The sequence below is a fragment of the Orbicella franksi genome, chromosome 3 (assembly GCF_964199315.1).
Source record: "Orbicella franksi chromosome 3, jaOrbFran1.1, whole genome shotgun sequence".
In the NCBI taxonomy this organism is placed as follows: domain Eukaryota; kingdom Metazoa; phylum Cnidaria; class Anthozoa; order Scleractinia; family Merulinidae; genus Orbicella; species Orbicella franksi.
Genome location: NC_138147.1, coordinates 5,820,675 through 5,847,790, shown reverse-complemented (window position 1 = coordinate 5,847,790; position 27,116 = coordinate 5,820,675). Strand labels below are relative to the sequence as shown.

The window sequence follows — 27,116 nt, the reverse complement described above, 5'->3', positions numbered from 1 at the left end:
AAAGACCCGCAGTTTGTTTGTTATGGAAATGTAAATTCGCAGTTCCCAAGCGGTTTTGCTGAAATGCGAGAGAGAACAAAGAAAATATGAGACTTTACATCCGTAACAAAGAAAAATATGATCCTTCAAAGGCTGGCAAGGCGTTGGTATTTGTGGAATTTCCAGATCCTCGCGTGTTTTCAGTTGGGCAAGTGAAGGAGGTAAATTATCTTCGTGTTGTTTTTCATTGGAACATCCAAATCGGAGATCTGAGAGGTTATTTAAACCTTAAAAACCCCCAAAGATCCGTTTCCTTGTGCTTGAAACCAAGGACGATCTTGTCTTTTGAAAATTGCCGCCCAAGTAAATTTGCTTTCCACGGGACAACGCGCCAGATTGACAGTATGACTTTTGCAGACTGCACTGCACACTACAGACTGTATTCGGACACTAAGTAGCGCTCTGGTTAGCCTGAAAATAATTGAGGTTAACCTGAATAGCGCTCAAGTTAGCCTGGTTACGGTTAACTCGCGGTCATAGGAATGGAAATACAATGATGAAAAGTCTGTAGTCTGTAGACTGCTACATCGCGCGCAAGAAAATAAAGCGGGCATGCTGCGCGCAAATAAGCCATATTTGTATTCTCGGTATTGGACTGGAACTAGCTTACAAGTGAGGCTAATGCTGGGATCTGTTCTAAATGCAAATGACAGTAATATCTTTGTAATGTTATACCCTTGCATGAGCCTTTATTGTAAGTTCCAGTCCAGTACCAGGAATAAGTACAGGGCTTGTTATAAATGACTTAGCTACGTGTACTATGCATGCTCTCATTGGTCGGTAGGTGTGTTTAGATGACAGTATGGAAACATGGTTGTGACATGTTAGATTTTGCTTGTAGTTTAGAGAATTATTTTATAAAAGAAAAAGAAGACTTTTTCCATGTTTTTATAGCCTTATTTAAACACTCAGGAGGGTTGGAGGAATTCTTAAAAGTTATGTAAACCCTTGACTGCATCTCGGGTTTGTGTAACTGTCTCGAATCCCCTTGTGTTTAAATGAGCTGGGTCATGTAAACATGGAAAAAGTACACCAATTAACGAACACTTCCTATATCTAGTATACATTTTCCTTCTGAATCAAAACTACTGCAGTGTGTTGTATAACTTTTCATAGTTACAGAACTTTACAGACCCCTCCTCACCACCACTACCCCCTCTCATTCCCCCCTTCCCCCCCCCCATTTCCAACCTCCATGGCAGAAGGTTTTCTCTCCGGGGGTGGGATACTCCCATATAAAAGGACGGGAGTGTTGGTTGTACCTTTTAGAGGTTAAAAAAGCAGTTTTGGTACCTGTTAGGGTGTTCAGCCTCAAAAGGTCCACAGCGGGAGCTTTTGTGGTGCCTTTTAGGGTATTGAGCTGAAATAATATGACAGGAGATAATGCTTTGTTTTAGAATTGGTACCTCTTAGGAATGAATAAAAATTCAAGTGATGCCCACAAAGCAGGATCTTGGTACCTCTTAGGGGTTCTTTTCAAAATTTTCAACGAACAACCCTGTCCTATTTATATGGGAGTCCCCCCCTGGGGGGGGGGTTCTCCTGCTTGGACAAACAGTTAGTAGTTTGAAGGGTGATGACAACTGCCTGCTTTGGGCTAGCAGTGTACGTATTGGCTGTGAGATCTACAAACGTTAATGTAAATAACGTGATGGTATTTTACACACTGCCTGATTTTGTATGTATTTTAATTGTCAGGAATTCAAAAAGAAAGCCAGGGCAGCAAAAATTGACTCTTTGTATTTCCGTCAAGATGATGGTTCCTATGAGGTCTTAGCTGATGACCGGTGAGAATTGTGTAGAGCTGGTCTCACTAGCTACAATAGTTATTGTTCATAATATTTGGTTTGACTTAAACAGGACTTGAAAAAAACTTGAATTCCAGCTTTCCCTCAGTTCAAATGGCTCTTGAATTTTGCTTGCCCTGGGCAAGTCTTAGTTTGCTCATTTAATGATTTGGTTGGCAGACGACGTGCATGATCTGTCACCCATCGGGCAAGTGAGAGTGAAAAGTTACTTGCCCAGAAGGAGAATGTACTTTTTTTGAGCCCTTCTTAGAGTGGATAGCAAACAGTGTGAATTAGGTGGCTGTTAAAGTCATGCGTTATCATTAACGTTCAAGTTAAATCTTAGATCTAGTGGCATAATGGTTATATAATAGTGTGCTGGTGTGGTGGACTCTGGATCAAGTGGCTTGAGTTAAATGTGATTTAAGCCATTGATGGGCGCTATCTTGGCTGCTTGGTGTTATGCAATGTGTCACACAGGAAAAATTTCTTGCAGCCATAATAAAAAAGTCCTGTAATGACCAAGCTTGTTAGGTCAAGATGGCTGGATAATGGCTTTGTTCTTTTTTATGAGAGTTTTATGGACCTTGACCTTGTCTCATAAACATGCAGAAAAATTACTTGGCCAATATCAAGCCATCTTGACCTCATGCTTGGTTAATAACCCACATAATATAATAACACTATATGACTGTTTGGAATTATGACAGGACCATAGGCTTCTACAATATACAAGACAATGCTGTTCTGGAAACAACAAGCAATCCTCTTTGGGCTGCTACCATCTACTATAGATTGCGGGAAGTGGAAAGAGATGCTGCCAATCGTCCAGATGATCCAAGGGCTGCTAGGGGATTGGAGCAGTCATTGATTCAGAAGTTTATGGCATTGGGTATTCTCTTTAATGGAGGAAACAAGTAAGTTGGTCAAATCTCTGCTTTTAAACACCTTCAAGAAGAGGACAACTACTTCAACAAAACATTAACTATACAGCCTTTTAGTCAAGATTTGAAGAATGGATGTCCAAAATGTGCTATAGGGTCTGTTCAAATGAACAATTGACAAAGCAACTTGAAAAAAAAATAAAACAATATTTTCTTTAAAGGTGGGCATCCACAGGACACCCAGATGCCCATATGACTAAAAGCCTGCATCCATAGCAACCCATAATAGAAAACCTCCAATTAAACTCAGCAACAATAGATGAACTTGGGAAGTGGTGCCTAAAAGGAGGGTGAAGCCACGAGTGCCACTGAGCCAAATGCATAGGGTAACCATGACAACCCTGTGAGTGGCAACCACCCAACCGGCACCAGCACACTGAAAAACGGTGGAAACACAGATACTCACCACATACTTACCATGACTAGAGGGAGGGATGGGCCGGGAATAAAAACACCGTGAGAACTATCTGATAGTGATAACAAACACGGAATGACTTGACATCTGAAGCTTAACTATAAGCCATGTGGTGCCCCTGCACGAAGTCCCCGGCCACCCCAAACCAAAACTCTGGGAGATACTGCTGTCTCGCGTTTAACTTAGCCTAAATTACATTTAGCCACATTTAAACTCATCAACAATAGATGAGCTTGGGGAGTGGTGCCTAAAAGGAGGGTGAAGCCACGAGTGCCACCAAGCCGAACGCAGAGGGTAACCATGACAACCCTGTGAGCGGCAACCACCACACCTTTCCCTCCAAGATACTTGGAGAATGAAGGGACCATGCACAGGGTGGAAGAGGGACCGAGACCCTCCAGCTATCTAAGCATCAATTTCCAAGCCCGAACCAAACACAATAACAAAAGGAGATACATACCATGCCAGGCACCTAACTGACTCTGCACCAACTTGATGCAAAGGCTAGTTTACTGCAATGCTGCCAGACCAGACAGCCCAGCATAAAAGCACCGTGAGAACTATCCGATAGCGATAAAAAATGCGGAATAACTTGACATCTGAAGCTTAACTGTAAGCCATGTGGTGCCCCTGCACAAAGCCCCCGGCCACCCCACACCAAAACCCTGGGAGATACTGCTGGCCAGCATTGTCTCACGTTTAACTTAGTCTAAATTACATTTAGCCACATTTATGGGACGCCCTTTCCATAAGCAGGGTTGGTATTAAAGTTATCAGCAGGAAGACAATATTGGTTTTCAAAGGCAGACAAAACTTTTTGAACTGAATATCTTTATAAGAAAAACTTTCCTCCAGACAATCAAACAAGGCAGGCAAAATCATCCTCACAGCTGGGTAATTTGCCTGGTGTCCAACCCTGCATATATAAGGGCATACTTTTCATTACGGGACGATATCCAAAGGGTACACATGTCATATAAGGACACTCCTTCCTCGCACCTTGCAGAAGAGAAATCTTTCAAGAAGGACATACCTTACACAGGGGCTGACCTTTCAAAATGAGACATATCATAAGGGGATGTAAATGGTTACTTTAATGTATTAGTCGGCGGTGGCGTTGGTGGTGTTGGTTCATGTCAGAGCATCAATTTCTTCTAACAGTACGGTCTCCTCTCCTTCTTTCTCTTTAAAGAAAGAAGGTAAAGGTAAAGTCTGCATACGAGCCAAGTGGCCCATCAGGCCAGAGCTTATCCCGGTTTATGTAGCATGAAGTGACTAGGAGTATTTCTACTCCCCGCTGGATGGGATGCTAGTCCATCGCAGGGTTACCCCCAGCATTAAGTTCGGCAGTACCCATTTATACACGTGGGTGGAGAGAGGCACTGTGGGAGTAAAGTGTCTTGCCCAAGAACACAACACAATGTCCCCGGCCAGGGCTCGAACCTGGACTGCTCAATCCAGAGACGAGCGCACTAACCATGAGGCCACCGTGCCTCCCACAAAGAAAAGAAAGAAACTCCAGGTAAAACAAAAAGCTTTTTTTTTTTGTTCTTTAGTCAAGAAAGGCAACAGCCTCCATACTTTGAAGAGTTGGACCAGCTATTTGAACATCTTCAAACTGCAGGCAAAAAGCCAGTCCACATGTCCCAACAAACCTTGGATACCCTGCAGCAACTAAAAGATGAGTATGAACAAAACGACATCCATGAGAAAGACTCCATTGGTCACTTTGTTCGTAGACAGGCTGTGAAATTAGGACTTACTGCGAGTAAGTGGCTAGATTTAATCAGTAGTTACCAAGTATTACTATGTTAGCTTGTCGATAAGCAATATTTGAATGGAGGGTAGGTGCCAATTGGCTACAAAGCAGGCAATAAGCAAGTGAGTGTGAGCAAGAGGCAAATAAAGGGGCTACCTATGGCAACTTCCTACTGGTCACCTCCCCCTGGAACCTGTCACACCGAGCTCTCAGCGGAGAATAAGTGAACTTACCTGGAAATAAGGGCCCTCTATGAACCAAGACATGGGTGGGAGGGGGCAAACCAAAGGCCAAAGCGACAAGGCTACACAAAGCAAGTCAAATACACATGCCCAAGGGGATCATCTGCTGGCCAACAGCAGACCTCCCAGTTAATTATCATGATTATTGTTGATCTCATTTTAGACTTATACCATGGCAGTGACAATTTTATAGATGTAGAGATGTGACATCAACCTTGTTCCAGGATCTCTCTTCATTATTCCTTGGAACATGATAAATTTGTAATGAGATGAATATGTTAAGAGACAGTAGTTGTTAGTAGAAGCTCTCTCTCTCAACTTTTCTTTAGTAAACCATTTAAGTCACAAGAGTCACCAGTATGAAAACAGTTATTTTTTTAAAAAGCTTTTTGTAATATTTAATAGTTGAGTTAATTTTTTTCCTTTGTCAGACATCATTATCACAATGTAACACAAATTGGTTTGAAATTTCTCAAATCGAAAGCAAATGAGCTTATTGTTTTCATTGATAGATGAATCAAATGGAAATGGTGACGACCACACTAATGGAGAAGTGCAGAGGTAAGCAATCTTCTTACTGAAGATAAATTTATTTACATATGAACAGGGTTCGAAATTAACTTTTTTATTAAGGAGCCAACTGGTGACTTATTCCCAAAAATTTGGTTGACTGATTGTAATGTTTGGTTGCCTTAGTTTTTTCACTGATTTTTTACTTCAGTATATTCTTAATATACAAACTTCAACATAGTTCTAAGTTCCGTACAAAGAAGCTTAATATACGATAGTAGAATTTTAAAGCAAGAGCACATAAAACAACGTTATGAAGTAACAATAGATGTGAAAGCAGCTCCAGTCTCATTTTGCGTGTTTCCTCTTCTTCCTTGTCTACTTTCACATCTATGCAATTTTCGACACTAAGATAAGGTTTTGTGCCTTAGTTCTTAATATCTGGTCGCCAACACTCAATTTTTGGTCACATTGGTGACCAGTCAGTCGCATTTATTGATGAAGAGAAATTTACTGCTTAAGAAAACTTTGCAATATCCTTTACTGTTAGCATGCCACGCAGTAGTTGTTTACATGTACTTCAATGTAGTCTTCTCATTCCTTCTGAAATGGAGATACATATTGACAATGTGGACAAATTGATGGGTCGCCATACAAGAATGAGAGTGCTTTGTTCTATTTATGATTACATGCTATCATTTTAAGACCTCAGGGTGCAGTCACCAGAGGTGGAAGAGGAAGAGGCAGCAACAGGGGCAAAAGGCCAAGTGGAGCTGGCAGAGGTGGCAGGAGAGCAACTCAGAAGCAAAGGATGTGCGAAGACTGTGAGGAGAATGCAGCTACTCAGTTCTGTGCTGACTGTCAACCACCATTGGTTCTGTGTGATAACTGTGCACTTGTGCTGCACAGGGGAGTCACAAGAAGAAATCACCAGTTAAAAGGTAAGTAAAAGTTCCATTGAGATAAATACCCATTTCTTCTGGTATCTAGACAGGCTTTTAGCCAGACTGGTGTCCAGGCATCCTGTGGATCGCACTTCTTAAAGAAATTTGTTTAATTTATCATATGATGTCATATAAATATTGCTGATTTGAGCAGACCCTATAGCACATTTTGGACGCTCACTTTTCAAATCCTGGCTAAAAGCCTCTATCTCGACATAATGTAATTATCTATGTCATTCTTAACAGTTAGCGAACTGTTTGATATCTTCACAGTCTACCTCCACTGACCTCAGTTTTGTAGGCAGTGAATTCATAAGGAAAAATATGTAACTCTCACAGATCATAGCCATAAGTCTGCATATTGTAACTGTGGTCTTTTGTTTTGTCAGATGTCTCAGAAGCACCCGCCCCTGCAAAGGGCTACACACCTAAGGTAAGCTCCTAAAAGAAGCAACATCAGACAATGTTTATCATTTGAGTCTGGTGTAATTAAATACTGCACTCTTTTTCTTGCAGGCATACAGAGCACCATTTGCCATGCTAGTGGCATTTCATAGGTAGGTGATTTGCTAAGTGTATTTTCTGTAACTTTGAAAATGATAGTCTCATATTGTTCATTGTGCCAAAGTTGAAATGTTGTAATTACACTTACAGGGCTTCTAAAGAAGTTCCCAGCAAAATGAGTTTAACTGCAGAAGACCTTAAATCCAGAGCTCAACCTCTAACAAACACAGATTTGGAAATCAAACAGGGTAACTTGATGATCTGGCCAGCATTCAGGGGTTTCATTAACATTTTTAGCAGGAGGGCAACTGGTTTTCACAGGCAGGAAATTTTTTTGAATTTACTTATTTATAAGAAAAACTTTCCTCTAGATTGTCAAACCAGATGGGCCAAATCATCCTCACCGCCGGTCAGTTTGCCCTATGCCTGGCCCTTAATGAAACCCCTGTGGCATTGATTACATGTAATTATATAGCCCAGAACCACTAATGGACTAGTCACTCTTGGCTTGCAAAAGGGACTATGATATCTATTTGTGAAAGATTAGTTAACCACTTGACAGTCAAATAATGGACTAGGAGAATACCATAACCTTTAGGTCATTCATTTTAACTGAGCATCGCAGTTCTTCTCAAAATTGTAAGTTAGCCATAAAGATCACCAAACCTACCATAATGGGGGGAACTTGCCTCCACTTTGGATTGATGACCACTACTACTACAAGCACTGCTACCAACGGTAGTAGCGCTTTGTAGACCATAAAGAGAATTTGTTTGTTGACAGCTGCATGTACAGGATGCTTGCAATGTGAATCTTGATCTTTCCTGTCATCAGTCATTTAAGCATTGATGCATGAGAATGATTCAACCTCTTCCCAAGCTTTTCTTCATTGGCTACCATGAATCTGAAGACGAAGTGTCTGTTCTCATTAACAGGAAGATGGTTTGGAGGCTTTGACTCACTGGAAAATGCCTTGATGAAGAATGAGCTTGTACAAAAGGAAGCAAAAATACCAAAGTAAACAAACTTTAATATGTTAGTGAATCCCTTGAATGTACTGATCAAAACCCCAACAACAGTTCTTTTCATAAGCATCGTCATCCACACTAGATGAACTGCTTAAAACAGAAGCATACATATAACTAGCCTACAGACCCTGTGACCCTTCCAAAAGATGCTACACTGCTGAAAAAATTAATAACTTTGCAAGGTGATGAGTTGGTGCCAGACAGGTTCACACAAGGTAGCCCAGAAGAAAGGAATCTGCTCAATGTACATCAAGCAGAATGTGATGTTCAAATTAGCTCAAAATATATTGCATACTCACTAGGACAATTTTAACAACTCTGCAACCAAGTCTTTCTATTGATAATGTCATGATAACATACTTTTTGACTGAGATAGGTCAGGCTGTTGAGACTTTTTTTTAAAAAATCTTGAATGACCTGCCATCAAATGATTATTTTCTTATTTTCTTGTTTTCTTGATCAGTAAGTAGCTATAGCTGTAAGTAAGTTAGAATTCCCTCCCTCCCATATGAAAATGTAGTTCTTTAAGAAACTGCTGTGAGCTTCCACTGGTATTTGGAGACAGTAGTGGCATCTTTTATGTTCATAGACCAACCCTGTTGTAACATATGCCTCACCACTTTCAATCAAGTGAAACTGATAGTAATTTTACAGGTATTCTCTTGTGGAAAAGGGCCTGCCCTTAGCTGCAAGGTGCTCAGAATTTGATTATGCTGTACAGAATCTCACTCAGTCAGCCTCAGTTCCAACCATACCAGTCATGGCAGCAAGGTTTGTTCTAGACAATATACAGTATTTGTTTGCCCTTTGTTACCTATCTATGATCTTTTTGGTCTGGTTGTTATATTGGAGGTGTGAACCTTTGGGCTTTCAATGAAAATACCAGACCTTTTAACTCTGTCTGTGAAGACACCACACATTCGTGACATAATTTGTGCTATTCAGCAAACTGGTTGCTTGACTTTGTCACTCTCACAGTGCCTCCCTCCACCCAAGTGTATAAATGTGTACTGACATTAAATTCTCGTTGTAGCCCTGCAGTAGTCTAGTATCTCGTCCAGGTGGGGAAGGGGGTGGAAATAGTCCTGGCCTTTTCATGCTGCTAAACTGGGATAAGCCTTGGTGCTATGGCACACTTAGTCTGATGCAGTCTTTACCTTAATACTTATCAGAAAATTGTGTCTGTGGAGACACTGCAATGCATGTAGGGCTAGGCTATTACATGGCAACAATAATAATAAACTAGACTAAACTAAAATCACGAACCCTTTCTTTAAGGGACAAACTAGTGGACAATGAGATCATCTTGTTTTATAGGCCAGTATTCAGAAATTGCCAAGTGTGCTTGTTAGTTGACAGTGAAGAACCATTGAGGGAGCGTTTTGTTAGAGTGGCACTACAGAGAGGACTGTCAGCAAAAACAAGAAAGCTCCCTGTGGGAGATTTCCTGTGGGTTCTGCTTCCTCCTGGAGTGAATCCTGACACAGTCAGAGATATGCCAGAACAGGAACTGGTAGGTAGAAATGTTCAATTTTAACCCTTTAAATTACAAGCTCAAAGCTCAAGATCTTCTTCAACTTTCTAAAGGACATACTTCCCTCAATGAGCAAATTTATACTAGGTACAAATTATCTTATAAAATAAATAAAGTAAATCTTGTTCTACACAGGACTTCCTAGAGGTTAAAAGGTTTTTAAAACATTTTAACCTCAGAAAAGTCCCATGTAGAGCAAGATTTGCTTTATTTATTTTACATGTGAACATGAGAGGTTCTGAAAGTTGCAGAAAAACTATTACTATTACTAAAACTATTTGTCTGAGGCAAATTAACTGTCAGAGATGGATGATAATTATTTGTCTAGGCATAAATTTGGTGTTTAGATGAATTGGGAGCACAAAATTTGTCTTTGGCTGGTTTGTCTTTTAGCATGTCTTGAAGACATATACTGACAGACAAATCAGCTTTATGACATGGATTTTGCCCCATGTTCATCTTAACACTGAGGTTGTATCAAGATGGATTGTCTGTCCCAGGTGGATAAATCACCTGATCATTAATCGAAAGAAGCTCATCATTATCTTGAAGTTTTTTACGGACCCCATCTGTTTTCATAATGACGATATTCAAAATATTTTGCAGGTTCTTCCCATGCTTGTCGAGAGGAAAACATGGGATGACTTGTGGTCTAGTCTCAAGTCCACAAGATTTGTGAATCAAGTTCACAGAATGAAGGTACGCTAGCATAAAATAAGACTTTAACTGCAAAAGAGTAGTGGCATTTGCTGAAGAGTAAAAAAAAACTTTAGTGGTATCTTAATGAGACAATTCTCAACTGTTTTAGTACAAATAGGTATAAGCTGGTTTGTGATGATGCAATTACTGGCAGACGTGAATAACACTAACATGTTATATATGAAACACTAAAGTTGAATCATTTTCTTTCAGAATTGTGGTTTAGAGAATCTTTTCTATTTGGTGGAGGGTAGTCCTAAAGAGCTGAAAGGAAACCCAGGGCCTGAGGTGGAGAGTTTTCTGCAGGTACATACTACACAGGCAGAAGACAGTTATAATTTATTGAATTTGATTATAAATTATTTTCAGTTGGCTGTTATAATGTCAAAGCAAAGTAATCATTGTGACTGATGACAAAGGACAGAGACAATCCAGGTAGTAATCAAGAGTCAAAGAAAATAATTGTAGCAGACCTGTAGTGCAAGAGAATGTACAGGATTGAGTCATGCTTTAGTTTTACTTGATAAACTGTTGCAACAGCAAGCTTTTTAAGCAATTGCTTAGCATAGCAAAGTAAAACCAAGCAACTCCAAATTACTGTCAACTTTGAAGTGAAAACTGCTCAGACTTAAACCTCTGGATCTAAACAATGGAACCAGATGTTCATGACTATTAAAATAACTAATTTGCATTTTCATGTACAAGACTGAAGAGTAATGTTGATAAAATTGATGTATGAAATTCTTTTTGTAAGTGTTTTTTTGCCTTTATGTGCTTTGTTGGTCTTAAATCAAGAGTTTGGACCAATTATTGTCCCTGAGGAAGGATTTGACAAAAAGTACCTACCTGAAAATATTGTCTGGTTGCTGATAAAATGCTAAGTCAGCTTTCTTGGTTGGAGTAATGGTAATGTAACTTTCTTAAAGACCTTAAAGCAAACATGACAATGTGCAGGTACTGAGTTAAAATTATAGTACTTTGTACCATTGGAAAATGACAGTTGATTGTTATTATTATTGTCATGCCTTTTAAGGACAAAATTGACAGTCTACTTTTAGAGGATCAGTTTCTTGTGAACCGCACTGGCTCGTGGCTCAAAACGGTGGAATGGCTTTGTCATTTAACTAACATGGCCATAGAAGCTCTGCTGTCAGGTACACAGAGATGTTTCATAATATTTAATTAATGGTCAAAACTACCTAAAATAAATTAGTTAAAAAGTTGAACATAGTTACGTCTTGTAGGGCACTCAGTGACTAAGGGACATCTTGCAGTGGGATGGTGACAACGTCTGTTTGCACAGTGTCAAAAATTCCAATGCAACAAATGCACGTAGGGGATAACCTTCCCAGCCACTGAATATCATTTCTGAGCTAAAAGGCTAAGAGTTTGAGCTGGATTTAGAGCACCACAAGATTTGCAAAAACTGTTCACAGTCTTTTAATTTGGACAATGATAGAACAGTGCCAACCACTGCCTAACTAAAGAATGGATATTCTCATTTGGAATTGGTTCTGCCCCTTCCAGTGCTGAATCATATCGTCCTGAATCTTTGTAATTCAGCTTTTGGAAGTCTACCCAAAATCAAACCCTTGAGATGTTGTATTTTTGGTAAGCAGATTTAAAATTTGTACTGAGGTTTGGGTTTGCATGTTGATCATGTATAACATTTAGATGCCTAAACGCTTACACGGTAAAATTTCTTAACCAGGTTAGCTAAGAGAAGTTTGGTCTATTTGTAATCAAGAATAACTGTCCAGTTGTTGCACAAAATGTGTGCCATCAAGCATTTAACAGAAGGTTGTTGATTTGCAGAAAGAAGTCCCAGTTTAGTGACATACAGTGAATTTTCGAAGGGAGGGAAATCAAAAAGGTCCCTAACCACTGTTACTTCAACATCAGCTGTTCCAGGTATGGTTAAAATGTGTAAAATCTTTTTTCACAAAGTGTGTACAGTCTGTTTTCTAGATTTTAAATCCAAAACTCTGAACAAGCTGACAGTATGATTCACTAGCTCAGACGGCACTTTTGGCATGAAACAGTTACAATCATGAAATTATGCTTTCCCGGATAGACTAGCAAATGTATAATTGCCCTTGAAAACATCTACCACTGTAAGAGAAGTACATATAAATGGAATTATTGAGGCAATACATATGAACCTTCCTCTCATAAGTTTATTAAATAAATTATACTCAGAAGAAGTTACAAATTTCCCTTTTGTTTCTTAGCTACTTCCACTATTTGGTCAGCAACTGAGTTTACAGATATTATAAGAAGGTAATATTGCTACATAGTAACAGTCTGCCGTTAACTTGTGTTAATTTGTATTTCATCAACATCCTTGAAGACAGCTTTGCTAATGATAGTCTAGCCCATTCTTTTGGTTGATTTCTAGTCATTTTTACCAAATTGTAACGAAGTGGGTAGAGCTTGAGAACAAAATTAATGGCGTGATAATCTGAAAAACTATCCTACCTGGGGCAAATTCATGCATGAAGAATAAAACGAAAATATGGGTAAGACATTTCTAGCATTTGAGCATTTGACAACCATTTTCACTTGCAAAACAAGGGTTCTTAGTACTTAGTGAATGCAAAACTATGTGCTAGTTAGATAGAATGTAATGCACAGAGACATATCTCAGCCACCAGATCCAGGAAAAATGTACTTAGCATGTTTGGGTTTTCCCAAAATTCTTTTGTTTAGTCATAGCCATGGTGGAAATGAGCTCCACAATCTCCCTATCAGCTGCAAAAAAGAAAGATCTTTAATTGTGATCCAAGGCCTTACTCTTTATAATAAGGTTAGTTATTTTAATGTACACCCTAATTTATTTGTCAAAAGTTAATCAATGTGTAGCAATTGACTTTTAACACATTATCATCAACTGTGTTATCTGTCTCCACTTTCTATTGTACATCTAAGTATTTGTGCTATAGTCTTAAGCTCTTAAGCTAATTATGCCAACGTCCAAGTAATTAGGCATATTATTTCTTGGTCACCACCACCAACAACAACAACCATTTTATTTTGCATGATACATAGAATATCATTTAGCAAAAGAATACATTAAACTTAATAAGCAAAAAAGCTACTCAAAATAGTAAAAACTAAACAAGCTGAGTAGTTACACTAGTTCTGATATTCACTAATGAAATTAAGCAATGCCTACAATTAGCACATGTGTTTTAATTGATAACAACAGTACTGCCTTTTTTTTCTTTTCAGCAATGTCACAAGTTACTGGACAAAGCACTTGCTGACCTCTTGGAGAACTCACATCAAACTGCTGAAGGTAGCACTGTCTATTCCAACAGCACTGTGTTTAAAAATTCAAACAAATTTTTTGGGCATGAGGACATTGTGATTTCTCAACTTTATGCTTCAAATTGATCCATGCAGTGTATCTGATGTCAAAATGTTCAATCTTTGGTGTGCATGTGTATACCATGGATAAATAATTGGATTGTTGCAAGATAACTTGAACATTCTTCAAGTTTGATGTGAAGTATATATGAAATAATTCATATTTGAACTGCGGTTGTAGATGAAAGTGAAGAATGATCATCGCAGTAAATTTTCCAATTTAAGCAATTGGAAGGAAGAAGCGTTAAAAAAATCAGTCAATCCCATTGAAGCCATGATTTTTTCCAGGCTTCTTCTTTCCAATTGCTTAAATTGGAAAATTTACTGCGATGATCATTCTTCAAGTTTCACATCGTGTTAAAGGTGTGTTGTGTGCCTAACACGAGTCCACGGAATATATGAAACATTTAATCATCTGGCCACCAAGGGAGAGATCTAGCCTCAGATGTCTCAACCCTGACACAACTAAATGAAAGCCCTTCTCCTCTGAAACATGTTTTTTGGAGTTTTGTATTTTTTTTTTTTACTTCTTCAAAAATGGCTCTTTACTCTCTCACTCCTCTTTGTGATGTAAATCATCTCAAATCCTTGTTCTTTAATTATTATCCTGAACTCACCATTTGATATCACTCCTAGGTCCTGTGCTGTCCCTCGTTTCAAACGTTCTTTTGGCTTTGTTTTTACTTTGCTACTTTGTTTTTTTATTACTATGTATGTGAACCTGCTGGAAACAAATCGCTTCATTGAGTACTTATTTCTTGTGCTGATTAGTTTTGCAATGTTCATCCATTAGCATGTGTTCAAAGACATCTCCAGGGTGTCACAGACCAGCTGATTCATGAGGATGTTCCACAGTGGTACATTCTTTGGCTACAGGTCAGACAAACAAAATAATAAACAAATGTTGAATTAGAATTTGTAAGAAACATTCTGGTAGGTTATCTCAGAAGGTTAATGGTATGTAGGTAGATTTGTAAAGAGACCTGATACTGTACAGTCTTAGCAATCATATGATAACCACTCCAATAAGCAAGGAAACACCCAACGAAGTATTTGAAGATTACATTCATTAATTTTCCCTGATTTCACATTACTGAAAACACCTTATTACGGCTATTACGGCTCCCTGTTTCCAACAAGGGATATCTCTGGCATTGTCCTCGGTCAACTATGGGTGGCATCAGTGACATCTGCACTTAAGGTCAACAATTTTATTTGCGTTTTTGTTTGTAGGTTTTTAAAGGAGTGATAGTGCGTAGAACAGACACTGAGGAAGAGTCAGCAGAAATTTTGGGGAAGTTTTATCAAACCTCAACAGGTACAATAAACTGTCAGAGTTGAAAGTAATGTGCATTTAGATGTACTTTGCAAGCAGTAAGTAGATGGTGTAATAAACAGCATAGTGAGATGTCTGTGTCTCAGCTAAGTTGTCTTCCTGTTCAGTTAATAATGGATAAAGTTCTAAACAGACTATATCAGAGTGTCAAATTTTGAAGTGTAGTAAATATTTTTTTTTCATTTGACATATCTGTTGGTTTCTCTGTTATCTGAAATGGAGGTAACAGGTAGTTACTGCCAATGGATATTTTCATAACCCACTGACTGACTATTAGGTGAATGCTCAATCTGTTGGCTACACAGGAGCAGTCTAATAATTATTGCTAGACAGTAGTCTTTGATAGATCACTCAGTGGGTTATGTTAAGGCAATTAGGCTGCTCAATGTTGGTTTCTGTTGGCTTTAGGCATCACTCCTCATCAGTTATCAGCCAATAGAAAGCTCTCGCTCCCCATGTAATAATATTCTTAAAGAGTAGTCTTGACCTTAGGCTTGATTTTCACCTTGATGAGTTCAAATACATGTAGGCTGGTCATAATGTGATCATCTCAGAGGCAGAGTGTTGACTTGTGATTATTGGACTAACAAAAAGGATAATTTAATTGTTATTTTTATGTGTCAGGTGGTGTAGATGCTCCTCTTCCATTTAACGACGAAAGTGGTCATATTATTGGACAAAAGGAGGAAGGGTATTTCAATCTATACTCAGAGAAATATAAGATAGTGCCACTGCTGATCAATGTTTGTATAAGGACTCAGTTGCAAGTGCTTGTGATCCTCTGTAATGGCCTCTTGACACCAGGGCATTATAATGATATACAAACAACCAAGTCAGTTCTTGAACACAAACTTCCAAGTCCAAATTCAACTTGCATTCTAACTGAACAATGTTATCACTGTTTCTACTGATCACTATTGAAATTTTTAGGAGACAAATTAGAGGTAATCATGTCAGCAAGGCCTGTTTGAGACTCAAAAAGGTGCTTAAGCGAAGTACAAAATGTTTAAAACATCTTGATTGTTTAGAGCAATTTGTCTCGCGACCTGACAAAAAACACTGAGAGATACTTGACCTGCAATGGACTATTGTAGCATCACATCTAGAAGAATGATTGTACTCCTGGTTGCTTTGTGAAGCACAAATTAGACTTAAGTAAGCACAGCAATGTGGGCTAGCTGGCTCATGTCAATACTATCAAATCTGCTTTGACTGGATTGTAGTCAATTAACTAATAATAATACTACCTTTTGTTTCCCTCTCTGTTCATTGATAGGCTGCCTGAGGATGACCTCATGTTCGCTACGGATTCTCAAGAAGAAGATGCAATGATCCACCAGGTTGGATGATATTTGAAATGTATCTCATGTGAAGCATATCTTCATTCCATCTGTATCCTATTGTTCTAAATTTGTGTGTTACTTGTACATTTACCTGTCACAAATTAAATGCAAATCTCTCATTTTTTTTCTTCGTAGGCTTTAAGAGCATCACAGTATAGAGATAAGACTCCAGAGGTATGGTATTGTATGTTTACTTGATATTTTACATTTTACATTTTGTTTTGTAATATATTTTAACTAGACTAGACATGTACATTTTAAGCACTATCCAACCATTAAAAATGAATTACCCTTATTGCATTTGTAGTTGTTTTCCCAAGATTGTCGTCTCTTTTCTTACAGGTCCTCATGGACTTTGTTTTGTCTCTACATTTTATATCATTCATTTTTCCCATCTGCATACTCTAAGATATATGTTGTTCCTGTTATTTGTTTCAACAAAAATTCTTTCTGTTTTTGCAATGTAGGAAGTCTTACACTCTTCCTTGGTTAGACCCCCTAGCAGCACCACAACAAAACCATCAGTTGAGCAGATGACTTCCAGCAGTTCAGACCCTGGATTGCAGCCATTTTTTCTGGATTCCATGGATGAAAGGGAACAGCTTGATTTAGCTATGCAACTCAGCAAAGCAGAAAATGAAGCAGGTCCATATCACAGTGGACACATTCTAGGTCATGGCGAATCCTCTGCCAAAACATTAGGAACAAGCTGTGCATTAGAACAGCACTCACACCCTCCTGTTAGGCCAAGAACTAAGAATGATGTACGTAAATCAACACATACAACTGTTTATGATAGCAAGACAGAGAGTGATGGTACAAATGATGAACTTGAGGAAGCCTTGAAACAAAGCTTGGAAGAGTTTCAAAACATGAAACAAAAACAGGTTGATAGGAGCCTCATGTCTGCTTCAATCAATGACCTGGAGAAAGCTTTGGAACTGAGCAGATTGGAATATGGTCCGCCAAGGAACAACATAGTGCGACAACCAGGTAATACAGGTGGCCCATCTGACATGGATGAAGAGCTTCAAAGAGTATTGGAATTAAGTAAGCTGGAGGCTGAAGAAAAGAGACAAAAGGATCACTGTGTTGATATGGCTGATGCACACAGAGCTTTGCAATTAAACCAAACAGAGGTGCAGCAATCAGAAAAAAGAGAAAGTACCAACCAAGAGCAAAGCAGAAAAGATACCACAAGAGGTTGTGACAATAACCTACAAAGAGCCGTAGAACAAAGCAGAGTGGAATATGAGAAATGCAGTTCAGATGCTGTGATAAGTTTGAATGAAGAGAGTCAACCAAAGGCAAATATTACTCCAGATGACAGAGAACTAGGAAACAATCCTGTATCCAAACATGATGAAGATTTGGCCAAAGCCTTAGAAATAAGCAGAACAGATTCTGAGCATCAGGCATGGAATGACAAGGCAAGACAAAACAGTTTAGTGAAGAGCACAGTGCAAGATTCACAGATAGAGGATGATGTAGCAAAAGCATTGGAACTGAGCAAAACAGAATACAGAAAGTCCGAAGACAGCACTGGTTTGCTCCCTATGCTTGGAAACAAAGAACAAACTGAGGACAAAGATCTTGAAAGGGTCTTAAAGCTAAGCAGAATTGAGTATACCCAATCCACCAATTATAGTCCGGATGGGAAGCAGAAAGACTCTGATTCAGATATAACTATTTTAGAAGAAAGTGTTCGTTATGTTACCCCAAGGGAAAGAAATGTACCTGCTCTAAAACTGAACTGTCCTTCAACTGCAGTGAAGGATTCACTTTTGCTTGATGTTGATGACAATAATGTTGTTCCTTCTAGTGTAACCTCTGAATGGGATCCATATAATGAAAGTCAGGATATGTTTAATGCATTGGATCATGCCACACCAGTGGGAAGTTCAAAGTGTTCTGCAATTTTGCTAGATTCACAGGAACTTGATGATTCAGAAGACCTTCCAGTTGAAGACATTACCAAAACTAACAGGAAACAGCTATTCCCTTTAGAAGAAGAAAACAGCATTGATGACGATTTTGCATATGCATTAAAAGTCCAAGAAGAGCTGAATAAACAAGTTAAGAGTGCCGATAATCAGCACAACATACCAAGGGCAACTGGTCATGAGCTTGAAGACCAACTCACTTGTTATCGCCAGTCACAGAAAGAAAAATATGGTACAGTCTCTGGGAAGGGAGACAAATTGTCATGTGGACTTGATTTCAGGAGAAATGTGGCTGCAATTGCATGTGGCAAACCAGTGCAAATTGGTATTGCTAGTCCCATTAGTAGGTCAGGTCATTCTCAAAGGAAGCAGGATTCACACAGGGTTTTTGGCAATAAGTCATCTCCTGCTAGCAGAATTGAAAGTGGCAAATGTGATTATTCTCCTAAAAAGCAGGGTCCCCACAAAGATGAAGTATATCTCGTAAGGTAGGAAAAAAAATAAGAAGGTGGCCCATAAGCATCACATTTTTATCAATAGCCATCTAGACAAAGTGATTGAAGTGGTTCACTCACATGTAATAATAGAGTTATACAATATTATAGTAATAGTGGTTAACATGTTTTACTTGGTGGGGGGTGGGGGGGGGGGGAGTGGGGTTGCATCTGCCTATTCAGAGATGACACTGTAGCAAGGCATCTTATTTGTTACTGTTCACTGAAAAAAAAATGTAGACTTTTGCTTTAGTCAAATTTTCTTGGAAGTTAGTTTCGTTTACATTAGGAAAGAGGAAAGACCTTGGAATGCCAAAAACCAATATAAGAAAACTAAACAAGCCCTGTAAATAGCATTGGGTGCATGACTCAGTTTAGGTATTTTTGAAGAGTTGAGAGCAGTGTTTCCGCCAGAGCGCGCCATTGCGGGAATCCTGCGCTGCAATCAGAGATGGCCCCCAGAAAAACGAGATAAGGGCCAATTTGGCCCTTTTTTTTACAAGACTTCCAGATTAACACAGGCATAGTATTTTAAAAGCCATCCCAACGTTAGAAATTGCGACCGATATGGTCGTCAATGCAACTAACATTTCATCCTTTTGGTTTAGTCACCATAATGGCGACTACATTTCTCTGTGTTGACAATCAGTAACGGCTATTTTGTTATACATTATGTCCTTCTAGAAAATCATATTGAAAGATCTTTGCTTCTAAAACATTCAACATAAGAAAATAATTGAAGTCAATCCGTCCTTTTGCTTTGCTGCAATATTGATTCTCGGAAAACTTCCAAATCGATGACCATGTATGAAATTGCCCTACAATGCATTGCAAACCCTTTATCATTCACTACGTCATATATGCCTACAAAATGTTCTCTTGTAATGCACAGATCCTTCATACTAGTATCTGATTCAAAAGAAACTTCATTGAGTAGAAACACTTCAAAAAGCACTTATTAAATTTTATCATAGATCCAAATAAACTGCTTTATTTTCCTTGGTACTCTGATGCATTTTTTCCTTCTGTAGCTTTCAATTTATTGGCACCTATCCTAAAAAGATTGGCCCCTAAAAAAGGTCTTTAGGGGCCACTTTGGCCCTCAAGTAAAATTTTCTGGCTGAAACACTGGTTGAGAGTAAGAACGTGCTGCTTAATGTTTCAGTCCCTTTTAGTCCAGTTGTACTGTGTGGCCTTTGTTTTGTTCCAAAACATCATGTCCTTTGACTTGCAATTTGTCTTCAAGAGACATTTCATGGCTGCAAGCATATTTTATTGTCATTCCTTTTGAAGGAGCACCTTGTTGCCATCTGGTGGAATAAGAGTACTCCCAGTGGGAGACAGCAATTCCTATCCTTAGACCTAGAGTATAATTGAATGATTCCTTGTTGGAGGCTTGTAAATCTGATCCTAGCAACCCACGTTTTTGAATTACTCAAGTACACAGCATTTATCAAAGATGCTTGCATTCCTATTTGTTTAAAAATGTATATTGACCAATCAACATGTGGTTAATATATCAGGGATGATGAGGAAAGATGTAGAGCAGCTGGTTACACATCAAGGAGTATGATGAAAAGTAGTGATGAGAGGTCATTTGCCTCCCAGTCAGGAACTACAGCATCTCCAAGGCCATTTTCATCTTCTACCAGGTAGGTTAAGTCCTGTTTCTTAAAGAAGAAAAGGACTCAGTGTAATAAACTTTCAAGGAAACTACAGTAGCCTCCCAGAAGGCGACGTTCAGTACAATTTGTTTTGGAACCTTTTTATTGCACATCTCGCATCCTTTCTCACATAATTAATTATTTTACTGCAATGTTGCTAACTATATTGATTTCTTATGCTATGCCATGCAGTCTTGTCCAGTTTTACAAACATAAGTTCTAGACTAGTCTAGCCAAACATTGCTTAGTTCCTGTCAGTGCAACTTATGCCAGCACCTCTATTTTGGTTATTGCAGCTTTGAAAGAGTCCACAAACGTGATCCTCCTGCTCTCTCAAGCCCTCATTCGGTTGGTTCAATTTCAAATTTTTGTTAGTTGCTTTAGTTAATCATTTACACATCAGGTTAACACAATTGTGTTGTTGCAATAAGCTGTTCTGTAATGGTGTGTATTAACAATCACTTATTATTTTAATGGAACAGGCTCTATGAAGTTACGTATGCAGGGGACTAGCTACAAGTGCACAATTATGTTTGTAGTGAAGCATAGAATACTATTAATTATTTTTAAAATAGTAGTCATGTTCTACTGAAATACAGTCTTTTGTTTTTGTGTGAATCATTAATTCGTTGCATTGAACAGTTATCAATTCATCCAAATTGCTAATTAAGGTAGAAATACACTTATGGCCCATAATAACTTGGGCTGTGGTCTGTAAGTGTTTATATTTCTGAGTCAGAATGTAGACAGTATCAAGGAACGAACAGAAAAAAAGACCTTTTGCCTGCACCCACTTGTTCTCAAAGGCCTATGAATATTCAGAAATTAAAACAGGTTGGAAATGGTGCTTTGTGTGAAACATTAGACAAGTTGGCAAATTCAGCCATTTGGAATGTCCAAAAAGGGAATTGAGCTGGAAACGGAGGACCAGAAGAGCACACATAAAGCTAGACCACTAGTCAGTGGAAATGGATATTAATTACTTACCAGGTGAAGACAGCAATTTACACCTCGCCATCGTTAGAATTATTTGTAATGCCTTTTGGTCTTTGTAACGTGCCAGGAGCTTTCCAGAGGATTATTTGTCCTTATCAGCTAGTCATGGTTGTGACTTTGAGAAGCATCTCGCATAACTAGGAGATTTGTTCCTGGTATGTCTAGGTTCTGGGTATGTTTCAGTTGAAGTTAAAACTCTTGTGTTTCCTGCTGTGTTGGTTGCTTGCCTTGGTGATATTGTCTCAGCCAAATATGATAAATACTAATCCTGTGAAGACTGAAACATGCCAGGTACAGTTCAGTCTCACCAGGGTCTTTCAGCAAAAGGTGGCTACTCTAGCCCTTTTTTACCACCCTCTTCTCAGGTGGCATGTTCAACTGGGGCCCACAGTTAAACCCGCCTTGAAGGAGAAGCTGTTATCAGTTTGACTGTAATGCAATGACCTTTGTTGCTATGAACAGGGTTTGTACGGGTCCTGGAAAACCTTCAAAGTCTTAAGATTTTTTGTGGCATTTTCCGGGACTGGAAAGTGCTGGAAATCTGTTAAACTCAAGTGAAAAATATGTAATGTATGGCAGTCAATAAGGAGAATTAACACTGAGATCTTGGGAGTGAAAGGGGTAATGTGAATTTTAGAGTCATGGATAAATCAGTCTGAGTTCTGGAAAAGTCCTGGAAATTTGTTTCTGAAAAAGGGTACGAACCCTGTATTGAGTGGGAATAGTCATTCACAGATGCAAGACATTGTAAACTAAGGTTATTGTGTGAAGCAGATGAACAACAATTGTTTGATACATTTCTTTCTCTGTCTATGTGAGAGATCTTTGACTGTTAGGACTGCCCACAGTGGATTGTGATGGCTTCAAGGTTTCAAATAACCTAAAGGCCAAAGAGCCTGGTGTCTTACTGACTTGGAGAGTGTGTTATGAGAACAACAGCAAAATGCAACTGATAGTGCCAAAGGCTGGCAGCAACTGATTTTTAAGTGAGGGCAAGCACTTGACCTAAACATGAATGAGGTTTTCCTCTAGAGAAAAGGCCACATAGTCAGACAACCTCCTGGGAAGGGAGTTCTGGGTTTGGGTTAAGCCATATATTTTGAGTCTTCAGGCATATAGGAGAAATTACTGCAGTTAGAGAATAATAGAGAATTGACTTGAATTGGGAATTGTATGATCAACTATTGTGTTGTTAGTTTTGAAGTTATTGTTATTTGAAGGTACAGCACAAACTGGCAACTTGTTGAAAGAATGTTCATGTAGATGTCTCATTTTGATGGTATTGTTTCTAATGCAGCCATCATCTAAAGTTCATTCACCTTCTGTTACGCCTTCACAATCAAGAGATTCATGTCATTTTAAAAGCAGCTGTGACAAGCCAATGGGACCAAAGTGTGGAGCTTGTGGAGAAGTGGGACACAACAAAAATTCAAAAATGTGCCCTCATTATTTCTCCCCAGAGGCTGTTCAAAGACGAGAGGTATTGTAACACGAAGAAAGCAAAACAATGTCATTTAGTCAAACTCGTTTCATAATAAAAAAGCATATCCAGGAACTTAATTTTGGTTGAAGTTTCTGGAGTAATTGTTGTTCTTTGTGAGAGGATATGTGGATTAGAAAATTTAGCTCGTGACTCATCAACCCCCATTGATTCAGAAGGAAACCGAGTCTTTAGTCTTAACAGTGTTGGGATTAGGAACTGATATTATTATTAATATTATGTTTTGGAATCTGCAGTAAACAGCAAATAAAAGTTGCTCATTTTGTATTTTTCAAGTGAAAAATCTTCAAAAGTAACTCCTATGAACACTCAGAACTCTCTTAGCATTTTAGCATGCAGTGTCAAGGTTGAGTTTCAGTTTAAAAAAGTTAAACCTCTGCCTGAGGTGGATCATGGATCTAAGCTCTTAATGTTCCACCTATTTTTTGATTAATTTATGTTTAGCGCCATAATCCTGAATAATGTAATTAAAAAAAACTTGTACAATCAAAGTGCTGCTGGATCATCTCATTATGAAGCTGTTTTACCTTTACTTGCTTCATAGAAGTGAGTCATATTCAGACAATGTCTAAAGGCCACTTGTTTTGTCTTGTGTGTTAGGAACAATCAAGGAAGAGGAAAGCAAAGAAAGAGGAGGAAGAAAGAGACTTAACTGATCGTCTGGGTGCATTGGTAAGTAACATTTAGACTAAAGAAAAGTATTAAAAAAATTAAGTATATTTTAAATAAAATTTATTTTGGTTAACATCACAGGGAAAGGGGCATAAGCATATAAATAAATTAATACTGACATTTTATGTCTTACTGTATCAGGATATCCAAACACCGAGAAGAGAGTTGAACATATGATGCGCAGTGGAGTATTTTTGACGAAATATAGCCAATGAAACAGTGTCTCGCGTGTTTGATACATCTTCTCAATCGAAACAAAAACTAAGGAGTAAATGGAGAAGTAAAATCGTCAAAATCTATGCTAATTAAGACCGGGTATCCAAACCTCCCTCATGGTTGTGATTTTCTTTGTTTTAACATGATGAATTGTTAATGAGTTTAAGAAGCTTTGTTTGGGCACTGCATGGCTTGCTGTCCCTTTTCAGGCTGCTCAAAGATTGGTAATGGAGGAACGAACTAGAACCATAGGTGAACAACTAGATGAGCTAAGAAGACAATCAGAAAACCTGGCAAACACCCAAAAGATGGTAGAGGATGTAATAAAACGGAAAAGAAAGCGGTAAAGGGAGTGGCAGCAGCAAAGGCTAAAATAAGTCAGCATTCCACCAATATGAAAAGAAGTATTTTACTACTGTATGATGAGCACAGTACTGTTGATCTTCATTGTTATCAACTTATATGCGTTTGTTCACTTGTTCCAGTTTCTTTTGTTAGCGATCAAATTGTTAGTAGTTGTTAACTTCAATATTGCTATGAACTGCACAGTGCCAAACTGTTGCAACTTAATACGTCCTGTTTTCAAGGAATTTGTATCAAGTCTGTATATACACCATTCAATAATAGTTGACTACTTACCATCTTTAGAGAATATAGATTTTTAATGAAATGAAATGTTATAATTTTTACTACAGAAAAAAAAAATGTAAAACTATTCTTACATGTTTCATTACATTTTGTAAGTTTTATTTCATATATATAATTTAAAAGGGGGAAAATATTTTAAGATTAATAATACTTTCATATGTTTTAAATGCCAATATGCAAGGAAAAGTAGTGTTGTTGTTAAATGAAAACTAGCACAATAGTGGGCAACCTCGTATAAAAATATATATGCTACCCGGCTTCCTTTCTTGTCACTCTGGCTTGGCATCCTTCAATCTTACTGCATTTCCTCACAAGACAAACAAAAACTCCATTGCCAAAGGTTAATGTGCATAGTAAAGGGTAAATTGCATGGAGTAGTGATGTAAGTGCCTCAATAAAGACTTGAAAGAAAGACAAAACAAGGTAACACATGTACCTCATGCAACTAGCTGTCTTTCAAGTCTTGTTTTTATTGCTCTGTTCCTGTTCATGTTCCAATCATATATAGCCTTTGTACGTCTAGCTACAGCTGTAGTTGATGAAAAATTCATGAATATTATTTTAGCCTTGTAACCTGATCAATAAAAATGCCAAAAAGAGTCTTGTTTGGTACTCTTTACTACATTTGACTTAGCCTGCAGAACAGGTAGTTTAGTAGAGCACAGTGTGGAACAAAATACAAAAGCGAGTTGCAACTGACAAGCAAGCAAAGGAAAGTAAAAATATCCTGCCTGTGGACACATCATTTTTTACGCTTGTCCAACAGTTTACTTCAGTTTTTTGTGACTGGTTACTTGAGATCACTTGTTAAAAGAGTTGACAGCCTGTTCTACATGCTACATTTGACCAGGATTTTTTTTCAGATATGAACTATTTTGAGACTCTCCTCAAGCCTTATCACCACTCATGCTTTATTGTTTTTTATTCAATTAAAGATCTATTTCATGTGTAAAGTTAATTTATATGGGCATCAAGTGTATCTTGTGTACAATTCCCTAAGATGTAGTTCCCTGAGGTGCTGTTAAGAGATTCAATTATTGATTCTCTCTTTCAAACAGATCAACCCTCAGCAGCACCATCTGCTTGTCTACACAAGTGAGAATGTCAATGTTCTCTCTTTTCTATCAGTCAATACTGCCATGTTTCTCTGGATCTTTTCTACCCTCTAGTGCTTTAAAGTGATACTATGACGAAAATCGCATCTTTCCTATCTAAGCCATTTTAAAACATAAACAAGTAGTCAAGTTAAGAAGAAAAATGCTGTTTACTTTTTTCAAATACCTCTTTTTGTTCCAGAGATATTCAAGTTTTTAAAATATGCAAATTACTAAGTGATGACGTCATACACTCAACCAAATTTTGATCAAATATGATGAAGAAAGATATCTCAGCCAGTTTGTATCAGTAATGTTTGATTCTTTGGGGTACGATTCTACTAAACATGCTCCATAATACAAGCTTAACAGTTTTATTACCTTGGCAACATACTGGGTTCCAGACCTCCCCAATATTAAAGGCTTTTCTGGCCACCTTTGGCATTCCATTTTGATATTTTGCTAATGGTGCCTCATACATGTCCCAGCAAGTGTATAAATATGTTTTGTTGAGTTCGTGGCCTAGTTTAACGTTTTTCAAGCTGAAAATCACTAACATTGAAATCAAGTGGGTGGGGACTGGAAAAGAGTGAGTTGCCATGGGAACAATTTTTAATAGCCGTAGGTGTGTTTCCTGTAGAACTATTAGCCTGCCAAGTTTCAATGGTCTGTGTTGCAAATTGGCCAAGATAGCTCTATTCATATACTTAATATAATATTGGGCAACCTCATTCCCAGGGTCTCTCATCTTACTGTCCCCTGGAGCGAGCAAAGGGAGGGGTGGTAAGATGAGAGACCTTGGGAACGAGGTTGAATATTGGGTTGAGTGTATGATGTCATCAGTCATCTCATTTGCATATTTTAGACATTTTTCAAACTTACATATCTCTGGAACTGATGCAGATATTTGCAAACAGTAAACAGCGTTTTTGTTCTTTCATGGAGTTCTATGTGATACACCTAAAACATCAAGGGGTAAAGATTTGGTCATAGCACCACTTTAAACTATTCTTTCTTTCTTTGCTTTCCTATTTTTTGTCATAATCAACACACTATGAGAACTAACATTGATATGCACTCTTTAGTTGAGACTCAGTAAAAGCTTACATTTTCTTATTTCAGTGCACACCTGCCATCCACTTTGCCACACTGTATACTAATCAGTTTTTGATTGAAAGAAGCAATGACATCAGCAAATGTCAGTGTACAGAAGGGCCAAGGGAATCCAAATGTGCCTTGCAGCATCACACATCAAATTCCATTTTGTTCTATTTTTAATACAAAATTGTGCCTGTTTAAAACTTAATTAGAGACTGAGATATCTATGTTATTGGCTTGCTCAGACGTCAGTGCTATCAATGAAACATTCCTTTCACCTGAGGCTGAGAGGTAATTTTTTTTCATTTTAGCACTAATTAATGGGATCTCTACTTAC

At 38.2% G+C, this 27,116-nt stretch overlaps 1 protein-coding gene across 3 annotated transcripts; it reads left to right on the top strand.

Moving 5' to 3' along the window:
• LOC145480872 (uncharacterized) lies at positions 1 to 27,116 on the top strand. 3 transcript variants are annotated; one of them, XM_081459206.1, is made up of 30 exons: positions 1 to 200; positions 1,738 to 1,826; positions 2,537 to 2,743; positions 4,742 to 4,953; positions 5,699 to 5,747; positions 6,402 to 6,637; positions 7,030 to 7,073; positions 7,157 to 7,197; positions 7,295 to 7,392; positions 8,080 to 8,161; positions 8,827 to 8,943; positions 9,490 to 9,685; positions 10,313 to 10,405; positions 10,619 to 10,711; positions 11,439 to 11,559; positions 12,221 to 12,316; positions 12,637 to 12,685; positions 13,115 to 13,211; positions 13,637 to 13,703; positions 14,568 to 14,650; positions 15,008 to 15,092; positions 15,735 to 15,801; positions 16,387 to 16,450; positions 16,589 to 16,627; positions 16,921 to 18,884; positions 20,414 to 20,542; positions 20,851 to 20,902; positions 22,848 to 23,030; positions 23,652 to 23,723; positions 24,149 to 27,116. In XM_081459206.1, exons 1-30 carry the CDS (start codon positions 87 to 89, stop codon positions 24,284 to 24,286), a joined length of 4,977 nt encoding a protein of 1,658 aa, XP_081315332.1. In that variant the 5' UTR covers positions 1 to 86; the 3' UTR covers positions 24,287 to 27,116. The 3 variants fall into 3 exon arrangements, 2 of the variants coding, with proteins under 2 accessions (XP_081315332.1, XP_081315333.1); XM_081459207.1 differs by having other exon boundaries at positions 109 to 819; positions 1,738 to 2,743; XR_014048568.1 differs by lacking the exons at positions 23,652 to 23,723; positions 24,149 to 27,116 and having other exon boundaries at positions 20,851 to 21,544; positions 22,848 to 22,934.